Source organism: Pectinophora gossypiella, chromosome 22 (genome assembly GCF_024362695.1).
Source record: "Pectinophora gossypiella chromosome 22, ilPecGoss1.1, whole genome shotgun sequence".
NCBI classification, from domain to species: Eukaryota; Metazoa; Arthropoda; class Insecta; order Lepidoptera; family Gelechiidae; genus Pectinophora; species Pectinophora gossypiella.
In genome coordinates this window covers 4,519,913-4,536,291 of record NC_065425.1, presented here as the reverse complement: position 1 = coordinate 4,536,291, position 16,379 = coordinate 4,519,913, and the positions used below count along the sequence as shown (strand labels likewise).

General features: G+C 34.7%; 1 protein-coding gene across 2 annotated transcripts in view; it reads left to right on the top strand.

Moving 5' to 3' along the window:
* The window catches only part of LOC126377057 (5-hydroxytryptamine receptor 1-like), a 169,914-nt gene extending 163,473 nt beyond the window's left edge, over window positions 1-6,441 (top strand). For both annotated transcript variants that reach the window (XM_050024685.1, XM_050024684.1), the window contains 2 exons: window positions 3,307-4,679; window positions 4,885-6,441. In XM_050024685.1, the coding sequence (XP_049880642.1) occupies window positions 3,666-4,679; window positions 4,885-5,625 (1,755 nt within the window). In that variant the 5' untranslated portion in view covers window positions 3,307-3,665 and the 3' untranslated portion in view covers window positions 5,626-6,441. The remainder of the gene's footprint in view (window positions 1-3,306; window positions 4,680-4,884) is intronic.
* The last annotated feature ends 9,938 nt before the right edge of the window (window positions 6,442-16,379 follow it).

The following is a 16,379-nucleotide window of genomic DNA, read 5'->3' as shown; positions in this document are numbered from 1 at the left end:
GAACTCCATTTGCAATTCACTTCTTTGTGTTCAAATGTCTCTATTTACTTTGTTTATTATACGAAAGAGATTCTTCAAACAACAAAGAATTTTATTCAAAAAATACTTGGGAAAAGAAATATGAATTCCTTATGACACTTACTTAATTTGTTATTTTTGAAAGAAAATTCCAATTTCATACTTCATTACCAATTGGTCACGGAGCTTTTGGGCGGGAACGGGGCCGTTGCTTTCTTCATAGAATAATCTAAATAATTAAATACGAAGTGGTATTTTGTGATAAATCAAGAAAAACAACTCTATAGGCATACAATTTCACTTTGCAAGGTTTCAAGGACAACCATTTATCAAGTACAATGACCATCAAAAATGAGTTATCTCTGGTTGCCATAGCTTTTGCCTGACCAAAGGCCTAGGGTTCCGCCTGTTCTTCGTAATTTATACCTCTAGATACGTCCATGGTTTCCTTACCCACGTCAAGGTTGACTTCAAAGGGAATATTGTTTCGGACCTGGATTTCGTTTTTGTACTGCCTTGCTGTACTGACATGCAAAGCGAGTTCAGCCTTTGTTGAAGTTCTTGTACGTTAAACTCAGAATATTATGTTGAATACCTACTTGAATAGGTACTCGAGTTACGTATAAATCGAACTATTCATCTAAGAAAGCAATATTTGCTATTTGACATTTGTTTGCATTGCGCACTTACTTTTATATGGCAAATGTCAAATTTTAACCCCCCAGAACAGTTGTTGCTTGTGCGTGTATGAAACAATTGATGAATAGGGAACAAGAGAAGCATGTCAGGGTCGAAGATTCATAGTCTCTGCTTACCCCGGTGGGTAATACGTTATGTAATACGTTATGATCATATTTAAGATTTTATGATATTATTTTCCCTTTTTTACCTTTTTTTCCATTTTTCCTAATGCCTTTTCTCTTTATATTTTGCCTGAGTATTTTGCTTTCCATTTTATTAAAGCAATATATTGTATTAAATATTGAGTATAGCCATGTCCATTTCCACGTAGTATTTGAAATCAATCATATTCTTTTCTCAACAGTTTCATTTCCTAGATTAATATATCGTTTCCCCATTGTGTTTTCCGTAGCTTTCCCATCGGTTGGTTCCATACAACTCCCTTAGAATCTAGGTTGCAATTTCCTCTATAAAATGAGCCACGCACCGTTGATGTATTGTTGGCAAGCTCTGAAAGAAACTACTATAATATTCCTTGATAATAATATGATGTTGTTTGAGGTGCGGCCATGTTCCCACTTCCTACCTATTCCTTATAAAATGGACGATCTATTGTGTTAAAAGTTCCACGCGTAGATGTTCTTTTGTCGTTGTCTTGATTTATTTTTGGTCGTCCTCGATTTGGTGTGAAATCACGGTCAGTAGACAGTAACCGATAAAGTTACGTTTGGAAACTATTTGTTTCCGCGTCGGTTTTGGTTTAGTTTTTCGTAACAAAATATTTATATAACATAAGATCACAAGTATATCCCAACTGGGGTAGTCAGAGGTACATCGATCGCAATGAACTTTGCATCCACACCTCACCGATCTGTTAAACGTGATAGGTCGTGAGCCGTATCGCCGTCTATAATAGTCAAGCGTTCATGAAAATATTTATAATAAATATAATGTATATTTATGTAAAGGTAATGATGCGGGTTAAGAGACATCGCATATGCAATTTGCAAGCATGTTGCTTAAAGGAGAACTTCTAAATTAAGGATTTGGTCACAATAGATCTTACAAGGTCACAATTGCCATTTGGGCTGCTTAAACTCGAGGTGTTCCTTTTTCAAATAATAATAATAATGTTACCTATAGAATGGTAACATGTTACTCTTACCCGACATTACAAAGTCTCCACAGATAATTACTTTTTAGTAGGCTAAATAAAGTTTTTTTTTGAGTTTGAGTAACACCTTACTTTAACCTTTCTTATTGATTTTCGTTCGAAAATCTAAACGTTCCTTTCTGATCTTTCATTATTTATTAATGTGATAATTTAAGTTGTTGAATATTTTAAGAGGGCAACGTTTAATATTTAGATATTAATCTGATGGTCATATATATATATATATATATATATATATAGTTTATATATTTATGTATAGTTTATATATTTATGTATAATATATATATGTAGTTAAATGTACTTATTTTATGTAGGTTGTTCTTTTAATTATTTATTTTGTTAGAATGCACTAACCCGCTATTATTATACTTGTACAAAATTTTCCTGTACCCAAAGGTTGCCTGGAAGAAATTGCTGCATGAGCAATAAGGCCGCCTGTTGTGCTTTTCTGTATATGTTGTCCTTATCTCTGTATTTTGTGTCCATTGTGCTCAATAAAGTATTTTATCTATCTATCTATCTATCTGAATGTTTTAGTACTATTCGGCTTAGTGTTATTAAAATCTCTACAATGAATCAAATCAATCTTTTATATTTTATCCAATATCATCATCATCTCCCTTGCGTTATCCCATTTTAATGGGGTTCGATTACCTACTCGTAACCTGAAGATTTGACAGGACCGGTTTTTTACAGAAGCGACTGCCTGTCTGACCTTCCAACCCGTGAAAGGAAAACCAGCCCAATGTAGGTTAGGTTACATACCTTGTGATGTTTCCTTCACCGCTCAGTACGTGATAATCATTTATTAATATGATTCAAACATAAATTCGAAAAACGATTTCGAAAATCATAGGTTTAGGCCCGTGCTGGATTCGAACCTGCGACCTTACAGTGAGAGTCAAGCTTTTTTCCAACTGGGCTATCACGGCTTTTTATCCAATATTTATTAATAATAATAGGAAATTGTTAGTCTTCAGATAATCAGAACGATCCAATAAATTCCCAAAATTACGATAAAGTTTCGAAATTGAACAAGTTACCTTAAACTTATTTTTTTATAGTAGTTTGTCATTTCTCTTATTTGCATATGGTATGCCAGGTAAATGTATATAATTGAATTTTGTTTTTAATTAAAATATATGTCTCAAAAGTTTTCAACACCAAGCCTATATTTCACCGTAAAAGGATTTTCCAGAAAATTTATAACGTGATCTGTTGTTTTTATCAACCCGTCGGGTTTATTAAACAGTCCGCTTTTTTATATTTATTTTTTTTACGTTTTATTAACGGATGCATCCATAATATATTTAGCGGAAACAAGATTGCGAGAGCCAAATGATAAGCGAAAAGAATTCTCCTTTTGTATTCCCGACTCTATTGTTCCTATTTTTAAAATTCGGAATCTCACCAGCTGTTTCTTTTCTTTTCAGATTGGAAGTTTTCTTCACCAATCAACGGCACTAATGAAGCAATCCGCAGACGGGATATTGAACTAGCAGCCACTCGAGCCCGCTTCCAAGAGCAATAAAACAACACGCCACTGCCTCTTCATACCGAATGCTGAGCAAAAATAGACTCTATAATAATAGCCGATAGACCTAAATCAACCACCACGACGTATCCCAATGGCTATGCTCGGAATCGCAAAGACAATCCAGGCGATATGTCAATTAAAGCTCAGGAATAACCAACGGCATCCAAAAACGACAAAACTTCACGACGAGGTCATTTTTCAGACTTGATTCATCAATTAAGTGGAATATAAAGCAGGAAAAATCAAAACCAATGTATGGTAACGCTAAAAAAACGCTCAGAGCAATCGCCCAAGCCAGGGACGCGTATGGCGACTCAAAGTCATAAACATTATCCACTGCCTCGCTTTGTTGCTTTACCTTCGAGCCTTCTCATACTGGTGTCTCTAGTGTTACTGCCACAGGTGCTCGCCTCGGTTGACCTCGACGACGACGCCCTCAACGCCGAGTTCAACGCCACAAATCCCAACTCCACCGTCAACTGGACTCTGTTCGACGACAACTCCACTAGACACGACCACATAAAACATCCCAAGTACTCCACACCTGTCACTGTTCTTCTCGTGATTGTTTTTATGATAGTAATATTCGTCACGATAGTTGGCAATATCTTAGTAGTCGTCGCTGTTTGTTTAGTAAGAAAATTGAGAAGACCAAGCAACTATTTGATCGTGTCGTTGGCAGTGAGCGACTTGTGTGTGGCGATTATGGTGATGCCTGTAGCTATGGTGTATGACATCATGGGCAGATGGCCTTTCGGACCAGTATTATGTGATTTCTGGGTATCAAGCGACGTATTATCCTGTGCTGCGAGTATCCTTAATCTGTGTATGATATCAGTAGACAGATATTACGCTATAACAAAGCCTTTGGAGTACGGCGTGAAGCGAACGCCGAAGCGGATGCTGTTCTGTGTTTTCATTGTATGGATGGGTGCTGCGTTCATATCGCTTCCACCTGTACTTATTCTTGGAAACGAGAAGTCCGAGACTTCATGTTCCGTCTCACAAAACCAAGGTTACCAGATCTATGCTACCTTCGCTTCTTTTTATTTGCCATTGACGGTCATGATAGTGGTGTACTACAAGATATTCAGTGCTGCCAGAAAGATTGTGAAGGATGAGAAGCGTGCGCAGTCACACTTGGAGACGCATTGTTACTTAGAAATAAATGTGAAGAACGGCGGTGGCGCCGAGGCCAAGCTTCTGGGGAACCAAACCAACCAACCACCGCAACCCGCGAGAGGTTCGACTGCTAGTACAAATACAACAGTAAGTATTAATTGTTCTAGGTTTAACTTTAAAAAGGAATAAATACTAACAATTTTAAATTACAAGTCCCAAACAGATGAAAGTCAATCAGAACCAAAAGGTAGAAATTGTCTCACCATTAAAATAATTATATTATGGCCATTCATAAAAAATACATAGGTACCAAAAATTTAAATAAACAAAAGGGTTTTTCTCATTGTTACAGATTAGTGTAGAAAAAAATGAGAGCACAATAGGAAGATGTTTCAGCGGGCAGCGGAAATCAAATGAGTCGCAGTGTCCGATGCTGCAGAACAAAACACCCACTAAACCCATTCACACTATAAATCGGTCCACATCGCAAGTGGGCACGACTCCAGACAACAGCAAACTAACAATCAAAGAACGACGAAGACAATCCTCTGAAAGTAGCCATAAGCTGGCCACAAACAGAATTAGATCGTCGCTTTCAAATTTTGCTCAAAAAAGTCATTTTGCCAAAGACTTACTACATTCGCACTCTCCACATCAAAAGAAGCTTCGTTTCCAACTCGCTAAAGAGCGCAAGGCGTCTACTACTCTCGGCATAATCATGTCAGCATTCGTCATCTGCTGGTTGCCTTTCTTCGTGCTTGCCGTCATTCGGCCTTTCGTCGCCGAAGACGCGATCCCCGATGTGGTCAGTGCCCTCTTCTTGTGGCTAGGCTACATTAACAGTCTTCTGAACCCTGTCATATACGCGACCTTGAACAGAGACTTTAGAAAGCCGTTTCAAGAAATACTCTTCTTCAGATGTTCGAATCTGAATCATATGATGCGTGAGGAGTTCTATCACAGCCAATACGGTGACCCAGACCAACATTACTGTGTCAATAATACCACCAAAGTGCAAAATTATGATGAAGGTGTAGAAATTGTGTCCGCAGTCGATAGGGAGGACAACAGAGCCTCCGAGAGTTTTCTATGATTGTCAATGCCCGAGGTCGATACAAGAGACCTAGATACTGTGATCTAAATAAGACTTTTAATAATTATAAACCAAGGTCTAACAGTGTTTTCGTTTTAAGTTACCAACTTTTGTATTTACGTAACTGTTGCAATTTAACTAGTCGATGTTTTGTATTTCATAAACTTTATTCCTCTGATGTTTTGTTAAATAAAATTAATTTTTAATGTAAAAATAATAAATGTGTATTAAAATAACGTAAATTCTAGTATGATAAGATCCAGATGTCAGTTGGAGATAATTAACTGAAAAGTGTTTTGGAATGACCAAAGATATAACTTACTTATACGAGAGGGTTTTATAATATTAAGCTGTTGTGAAACTGATAAAGTTAGTATTAAATTGTATTATATTGTTATTACGGATGGTGTATATGTATGGACTTAAATATAGAAGTATTTTAATCCATGTGATAGTAGGTTTAGTGTTGTCTTTTGTTCTGTCTTTAGTTTTTTTTTTTTTACATCACTGTATTCATTTATTTTAATATAATTCCTCTAAGATATGTTTTCAACTTGTTCATTTCTGTTGCATCCGTTGTATTCTCCTAAGTTGTACCCCTGAAATAGTTGTGTACGCAATTGGCACTGCCAGGAAAAGTAATATTAAGTACATAGTAATACGGTACATGTAACGATTATAAATATAATAGAAACTGCTAATTAATTATATGTATATGTCTTCATAAAAATGTGTCTTCACAAAGTGTTATCACTTTTCTCTTGGCCTATATTTAAATAGTAGTCATCATTGATTAAAATTTCTTTATACGCAACATTTGCTAGCATATCATTATTATAAATACTAATATTTTATTTTACTTTCTTTTCCACGTATTCTTTCTTTGTATCATATTTAGAACAAAAGTCAGTGTTGTAAATAATGTTATTAATAATAAATAATAATTCTAGTAAAAAATAATTACTCGTTGTACGTATCAGAATAAATAGTTTATAATAACTTACATACTCATTTAAAATTGGTATAGCTTGGTACTGATTGATACATATGTTAAAAATGTTGATGAAAATCTTATAATTGTGAAAAACTTTAATAGAAAACTTAAGTAGATTTTTTTTTCCAAAAATAGTAGTAAACCCGTCATCCCGCATCGTAAAACTCTACCTTTATCCATAACTTTGATTTCATTAGGTAATTCAGTATTTCTATCTATCACTTTTCGAATTAAAACGCGAAAATACAAAGTAGATATTAGCTTAATAAAAATGACATGTTACGGTAGACTACTTATTCTGAAACTTACATTAATGATAATAATTAAGATATATCTATATTTGACACATTTTGCTGTGACATGACTCGCTTCAAGCACTGAAAGGAAAAAATTGTATTGCATTATTTAAAAGCTACTGAAAGATTTATGAGTGGATATTGCTTTACGTTATCAAACTCCGAATGAGGAAAATACTCCGTAGAAATTGTAAAGTGCACACGCACATTCTTGAAATTTGTGGTTAATAGCTGTGGTTACGGATTGCCACAAGGTGGTGATAGTTCAAAACCGAGGGAATGTGCAACTATTTTAGACTAATTCCGGTTGGTGTCGGGATAATCCGAAAGGTTCTTACAGACTGTTTGTCTGAAGGCCGTCCGATCTTAGACCGCAGTGCTTTAAAACGAGATTGGCTTAAATCGGACCACTTTTAAAGGGGATATTAAAGAAGCATCCGTCCCAGCGTAAAAATATAAAACAATAATGTAGTTTTTATGCCATGGTTTAACTGCATCGTAACTGTAAACAGACTACAATTCAACTGTAACCTAACTGTAATCCAACTGCAATTCAACTGCAATCTAATAGAAATACAACGTCTGTTTATTCATAAAAAATAATGTGACAGCAAAATGCTACAAATATAGTTGATTTTTAGCTATAAATGTAGGTGAGTATAACGCAGACACCGTGTGGGGAAACTACGCTTGGAAAATAATTTCACAGTTCAATTTGATGTTTAATGAGAATACTAAATTCCTTTGATGTAGTTTCTTTCCATAGGAATAATGTGGTTGTGTGTGAGTAATATTGGTATCCGTTTTGTTTCCGTACTTCAGTAGATTATACGAAAATCTTTTTAATGTAAATACGACGTTGATGTTCATACTCAAAATGGTTGCCTTTACTTTTTCTGGCACATTGAACTGTTTTAACACTTTTTCGAAATGATTCTCAGTGTATACTGAATTATGTATTTCATTGATACCTTTGAAAAGCTTTTGTGCTAAACAGCGCCTAAAAAATAACGTATGAGGAATTTAAAGTGGTTTCACTTCATGAAATATTACAGTACATTGTGTACTCTTAGGTGATTTTGCTATAATAATAACTATGTTGAACGCAGAGTTTCACCTTCAGATAATAATAAAACTAGACACATATAAAGCTGCGCGTCCACTTGCTCGGAATCGGAGTGGACGGAGCGTCAGGATTTATTACTTTGTATCATAGTGCAGCACGGGCCACAAGCGTTGTGTTGATTCCTAATATAAATCGGTCGAAGGCAAATCCACATCAGACGTTGCTATGACAACGCTTGTTATTTCATAAAATACCAACCCTCGGATCTTCACGCTCCGTCCGGTCTGATTTTGCTTTAGTGGATGCAAAACTTAAGAACAGTGTTGGACTAAAATAACCCCCGTAGCGCATGTACGAAAGCAGTTTATTTAACTGTTACAATATTATTTATAACGCCCGTTTAAAATAACTCTAAAAGTGAAAGCATAAAAAGAAATTACATGGTACCTATTTAAAATATTTGTTCTACTAGGTTTATATGTGTTACTAGACATAAAAAAGTTTTATTCTTGAGTGATGTAAAGCAGCAATTTTGAGTACGAAAGCCACAATCGCTACGTAGGAAATCTACTGACATTAAGAGAAGTGTAAAGTTGTACCTTAATCGATGTACTTTGAGCTCCTTTCAGGTTGGATTAGGATCGGTAGTTGATAAATTCATGTACGATATCAAGAAATAGGATACTGAATCATATATTATTTTTGATAAACTTATCCCGATTAGTTCTATAAAAGAAAATGCCGTTTTGCATGAACCAACTTTGCTACAATTTGCTTGCTATATATAAATTACAACATTCTTGTTTAAGAAGATATATCCTATTTTTATTATTATTTAAATGTAAGTACCTGTAACTAATGTATAACACACTTTATTTTTGTGGACACCATATTTTGAAACAAAACACTGTTACTATAAAAATACTTTTATAAATAGTTTTATTTGATACTGAAGTAAATAGTGTTCACATAGTTACAGCTTGGCCACAATAATTACACCTAAATTTTGTGTAGATTTCTTCTAAATAATAAAGCGATTCAACATTTTATGATAGACATTAAAAATGTGATAATACTGTAAAAAGCAGATTTCATTTACGACTTTAGTTTATTGTTGGCAAGCTATATAACAGTAGCAAGTTCATAATCATTGTCATAAAAGTCTACATTTTTTTAACGATATTGGAATACCTCTGTGAAACATCCTCTTTTATATAATTTTATTCTTGTGTTCAGTTTTTTGCTAAATAGTTTAACCTTTAACCTAATTCAATCCAGGTAAAAGGAAAGAGTAGAACAGTGTAGTTTCGATAAGGATAGTTTCATAATCGAAAAATGTTATCGAAACTGTACAACACTTGATAACTCTATCGATATTCAAATTCAAAATATCTTTATTCACCAGGTAACGTAGTTACACTTTGAATCGTAAATGTTTTACCGAATTATACCGATACCTACTGTCTATATTATTACTCTATTTCGGCATGGAGTAACTAGATGTCGCTAGTCGTCTAAGCTTACATATGAAGATAAGTGTCATCTAGTGACGGTGTGTCGTATCATTACGAATGCTTTGATAGTTAGTACAAATGTTCGCCACCAGAGCGCGCGTTTTAGCGGCAACTTTTCTCGTATGGCAAGGAACCCGTTGTTTTATGTAGAATATTAGTTACTTGTAAGTATAATGAGGGACTATGCAAGCTACGTTCCCCAAAAAATATAGATGGCGCTGTTCAGATTTAAAGTAAAAAATACCAATTTTCTCATTACTCGGAGTACATAATTATTCAAAAATATAATGTAATGGCAGATGCATCTATAAAAATAGTTAAAGCTTGATATTTGGCTCAGATACGTATATAATTATATTGCTTCTCTTCGTTTTGATCAGAATAATAATGGGTGGGAGATTTGTAATTGTGCCTGGGTGTAATATCAAAGGTCATCATTTATACTCGAAAACAAATATAAAATATGTATATGTCTGTTATACATGAAATTAGAAGGGCTAAACGAGGAGAAATCTATACAGCGCCATCTGTATACGTCGCCTAGAAAGTCCCTCATTGAATAGTTTTGGTTCTATCGAGTATAACGGGTTCTATACTGTCGATATTATTATCAAAGGTAATGATTTGATATGGATGAAATATCTTTATACCTATATACAAGTTACATGCTACGAGTATAATTGCACGAATAGCCTACAAGTTGTTTGTGTTATGTAGGTTACACTAATTAGATTACCAGATTAATTGCGTGGTAAAGCTACGATCCTAAGCCAATCTTTGTTCAAGAAGACTTTAATATATATTAATTAGGTATTAATATTTATTAGGGCATGTTATAAAAGTAGTCGTTTTAAATACAGACTGCTCGATTCGTGTGCATTATTTTTTTGTAGTAGAAACTGGGTGTTTTGTTATTATGGAAATATTGTATACAATACTATTTTTTTCTCCTCCCTCCTTCAAGGTTTAGTCCAAGTTTAACTATGCTATTTTTAAAATAATAATAATAATAAAGTTTATTCAGGTAAAATCTACGACACACATATACATTTACAACATTAAAATATACACACATTAACATTAATATTTAGTTGGAAAACATAAAGGTATATGGGTGCCGCAGTTCACCAAAAAAGGCCAGGGTTCAGTGAAAATTTACCCAGAGGGCAACACTGATTTTCAACCCACGCCGATCGGTGAAACGCGAGTACCCGCACAATAAATTTTAAAAAATAAATAAAGAGTACAAAAAAAGCGACTTAGTGTTACACATGGAAAGCAGAAACAAAACAATAAAAGAAAAAAATATTACACTAAAAAAAGGATCTATAAGTGAGTAGTGAAAGCAGTGTGTAGCTATGGTGCATGTGATGTGAGTGCGATAATTAAATAAACTTCATAATTTAAATAATCAAAATGCCTGTACATAGAAAAAAACATAATTGGAATAGGTACTACATATTTATATAATTCATTTTGAAAATAATAACTATTTCGAATTGATATAATCGAATTTCAATATTCCATAAATGACGTCTTGGGTAATAGGATTATTATTCAATAAATAATATGTCAATCCATTTATGATTGTTGAACTATGACATATCATGAGTTTTCCTAAGAAATTGAATGCTTATTTAATTCAAATGTACATTTATTCCAAATAAAATAAAAGACAAGATTATAAAGGTGAATGACATGTGGGATAATGAAGCTACATGTGGATTATGAAAATGAAATTGGGACCTTGAAATTCAATCTCTTTGGAATTTGAACCCAATCCGTACCCTAGACGAAATTATGGTAACCTTTTATATAACAAGGGGGTAAAAGTGGATACATCGTGTTTCGCATTATGGACTTAAGTAAGATAATGGACTACGAATCGTAATACAATAGAGTGGGCATATTTTATTGTTATTTATAACAGGTGTTTGGGACATCATAGATATTCTTGTTAAGTAGATATATACTTGGAAATGTAATAAACATTGCTGTCCAACAAAGTATGCACACCATTTTAAAACTGCTGGACCGAATTGCTTTTTAATTTTTTTAGCCTTTTGAGTTTTAGGTATGCGAAAAATTCGGAAAAAACTGAAGATTACATTTTCGTCGTCTCTTGGATCCGTTAATAAATACATTAGGAAATAGTTCTGGAAAATCTCGGGACTGAATATCCCGGGATTTGTTTAGTAAATCCCGGGAATATCACTAACCCGGAAATCTATCATACATAAACTTGTATTCTATTGTATATAAATCATTTTATAACCATATTTTAACCTTACAAGAGCCCGTAAATAGTCTACTGACGACTTGCGACTTTTATAACCCATTAGGTATTATGGGAGTGAGTTTATGTGTCTATATTATGTTTATTACGGTAATATACAAAACACCCTGTTTATCATGTAAATAGTTATGTGTATTCATAAAAGAGCTCTTAAAGTACAAAATGTCAGTTTTTATGTTTCTCTGTGTAAATTCTGTTATAACTTATAATTCATTTATTAAACGATTAGACAGAAGGTGACATAAAGGTCATAAGGTTATTTATGATACACAATTCTCTTTTTCGATTTGCATTTAATATGTTTTATTCCATACCTATACATATTTAAAATACAAAATTTAGAATACATATACGTTTATTATATCAAGAATTGCTAAAAGTACATGAATATGTTTTTAAAAAGGTTCATTCCGTTTTTGTAAAAATGTGTATCAATAAACTAAAGAAGCAGATTCTGCGTCAATTGGAACGCAATTTTACGAAGTGTCACCTCTTTGACTTTTGTTGTCTTTTGATCGACGTTCGAGGTGCATATTACGACCGGTTGCCATACAACCATAAAGTTGAAGTTGAAGGTGCATATATGTTGTAAATAAAGCAACGCTGTAAGGCAAGGTAGGCAAGATTTCATTAAAATCTTCAAAATCTCTGCTTCTGACTTACCTCTATTTCACCTTTTGTCTAATGTTAAATTAAATGAAATTAAAAAACGCAATATGTTTTTGAGTACCCATTAATATATTTATTACTTCATATTGTATTACTGTAAACTTTGTAATAATAATAATAACATATTTCGTGAGCTAAGTAGCGAACAAAATCAAATTCCTATCTTTGGCATTATTGTATTTTTCTTATGTAGAAGTCTTTGGAGCGACGAAATAAAATTAGATTTTGAAAAATAGTTAGAGTTTAATTTATTCTTTGAATCTTTCCAGGTACCATATACCTACCTTTTTAGTAACATTGGACTTACGGAGCTGGGTAAGGAGAAAAACTTTACTATAAGTACAGGGTATTAGTGACATCGTAACCAATACTGAGGGGGATGATTACGACCATGATTCTGAGTTAATATCAAGTGGAATTTTCTGTCGCAAAATTCATGTATTTTTTTATTAATATTTTCAAAACCAGTGTTATCGTAGCAGCCGAGGTAACCAAAGTGACTTCAAATTTAGAATAGGATCAAATATATAATTATTATTGCATACAAACAAAACATCAAAACATTTTTATAACATTTATCAACCGTACAAATGGGGACAGTAGGTATATATTCCTAGCGGTGAGGAAAAAATCAAGGACAGAACATTATAAAAATGATGCTCTTTCTCCTTTAACGAGGTAGCTGGTATAAACACGAGCAGAGCGAGTTATAGCGTAGGAATGATAGGCTGAATGAAACGGAACGTAAAAAAGGATTTGCGCAATGAGAGAATAATGACGTTTGGTTGTTTTTAAGTCGAAAATGTAAAATTGATAAAACTCGAAATTAAACAAATTAGTATAAAATATTTATAATCGTTTTCCATCATGCCCCATCACACATAATAGGAAATGGATTGATTTACGAATACATAATTTGTATTGTGTGGCTTGTGAGGTCAAGGACCTCTTTAACCGTGGTGTCACTATTGAGCCGCCAAAGGCCCCTGACATGGCTCATGTGACGACTACATACTTACAATGTAAATAGTAGTCGGGACCGACTACTTAACTTGCCCTCCGAAGCGCGAATCAACTTACATTCGGACAAATCGTTCAGCCTGCAGCGTCCTAATGAAACTAGGAGTGATTTTTGAGATATCTTCCTACCGGGATTCGAATCGGAGACCTCCGAATCATGAGCCCAATACTCAACCACTGGACCACAGAGGCCGATTAGTGATTCTATAGTCAAGTTTTTATACATTCCAGTACATTTATTAGAGTCCCTGAGACAATGTTCGTGCCTAACGTGCACCCTCAGGCTTATTGTCCAAAATTGTTGTACACAGTGAGAGCCCTCAGGGCTCCTCATTTTTAATAGAACTTCTGCTAAAACTGCTACTTGTGGGGATTTATAATTGGCTTTATGTTACTAGTTCAATTATTAGTCAGTAAGTGCTGTTGATATTCCAAATATTACATAACTAAATAAAAATAATCATAGAATAATAAAATTTAATACAATGGATAAAAGATTTGCGAAAGCGGTATATAAAGCGAATGTTGATGGTAGGGCTGGCTGAGGAAAGGACCTAGAGAAGGACATTGGCCAAATTGGAAATGTCCTTAGAGAAGGTTTAGTACGATTTACTCTGAACCGGCGTGTGTGTATAAAGCGATTGATGAATTGATGAAGCAAGAGAAGTGTGTCAGGATCGAAGCAAATTATATAGTCTCTGCTTACCCAGGTGGAAAATAAGCGTGAGTTTATGTAAGTATGTATTAAATAAAAGAGTCCAGACAAAAAAGAGACAAAAATAACACTTCTCCGCTTCGCGCGTCACATAGTAAAGCTCTTAATCTGTGCGGATGCCAGTTTGCATGTCAAGCTAATGATTTCAAAGCACGCTTTCATCGCGGCACTTCAGAATGCATGGCAATGACCTTTGTGTCACTTAAAAATAGCCTAACGAAGCGACTCATTACGACGACATCGCATGTTTGGCGACAATTCGGTAAAGGATGGGCTTCATATCTGACAAGGTTTATTGAGTCGAATTGATCTTTTTGGCAGTTCCTTCTTTGTTCCTTTAGGTGAGTAATTGTTTACAGTTGGGGTCGCAGCTTAATTGAAAGTCTATTTATTTATTATGGTGCATTAACGGCAGTATATACACAAACACATAAAATAAAATACATAACATAAAACAACCATAAACAGCCTATATACGTCCCACTGCATGGAGCATACTCCACCACGCTGCTCCACTGCGGGTTGGTGGAGGTGTTTTTACGGCTAATAGCCGGGACCAACGGCTTAACGTGCCCTCCGAAGCACAGAATCATTTTACTTTTTCGGACAATCAGGTGATTCAAGCCTGAAAAGTCCTTACCAAACAAAGGACAGTCTCACAAAGTGATTTCGACAATGTCCCCATCGGGAATCGAACCCGGACCTCCAGATCGTGAGCCTAACGCAAAAAAAAAAACAAACGAAACGTTTCGGTATGCCTGCCAATTATAGACGCATACAACACTGATAATAAAAAATAAGTCCACATGAATTGTAAAATGTTTGGTTTTTACCATCATAAAGTCGCCGTTTGGTGACCTGATATTTGAAGGGTGCTCTTAAACTCTGTTGGTTGTATGGTTATTAATAAGCTTATATAATGTTAATATTACAAAATCAACTGAAACTCAGACCAGTCAACATCATCTCCCTAGCATTATCTCGTTTTTCACAGGGTCCGTTTACCTAACCTGAAGATTTGACAGGTCCGGTTTATTAAAGAAGCGACTGCCTGTCTGACCTTCAAACCTGCAAAGTGAAAACCAGCCCAATACAGTTTAGGTCATATAACTCCAAAACACATTTCTCGGATATGTGAGTTTCCTCGCGATGTTTTCCTTCACCGCTGAGCACGTGATAATCATTTATGATCCGAACATGAATTCGAAAACAAATTCGACAAACTGAAACTCAGCCAGTATCCACACAAAATGAAACACACAAAATCAACATATTTACCTACCTACCCTTACGCATGACTTAGGCAACAAAACATTGAACGAGTTCGTCCATTCATCAGATTTCATTCCCTGATTAAATTATTCTGCCAATTTACCAATCTGTGGTCACAGCAATGTTTTATCACAAAACTGGGTTATCAGTTGAAATGGGTATAGACAGTTTCGATTCTATTTTAAAACCAATGGATTTGGGTGAACTCTGAGTGTGAAATGAAAAAAACAGCCCATATATTTTTTTATTGAGTATTTAAAGTAAGTAGGTAACATTATTTTCTACCTAATAGCTAGGCTGTCTGTTTCCTCGAAACCTTTTTGCTCTTCGTCGAAACTCCTTTCCACTGCTCCACCTCGAATTTCTGAAGAACAATATTCATGTAGAAGGATTTTATAGATTTAATAAGATCATACATATAACCGTCAAATGCAGCAAATGGAATTCTATAGTCTCTGCTTACCCCGGTGGGAAATAGGCGTGAGTTTATGTATGTATGTATGTGTATATAACCGTCCCTCTGCTGGGGACAGGCCTCCCCTTAATCAACCGGGGGTATGGAGCATACTCCGCCACGCTGCTCCACTGCGGGTTGGTAAAGGTGTTTTTACGGCTAATAACCAGGACCAACGGCTTAACGTGTCCTCCAAAGCACGGAATCATCATACTTGATTCAAGTCTCACTCACAGTCTCAGAAAGTGATTTCGACTATGTCTCCATCGAAAATCGTACCCAGACCTCCAGGTCGTAAGCCTAACGCTCTAACCACTAGACCAGGGAGGCTGTGAATAAGATCGTATTCGTTATAATTATAATATATTTTTATTTTCCTACAACACACAATAGTCTTCAATGAAAAGCTTTGTATTGTGAATCCCCATCCAATTCCATTCATGACGCTTTTTTAATAA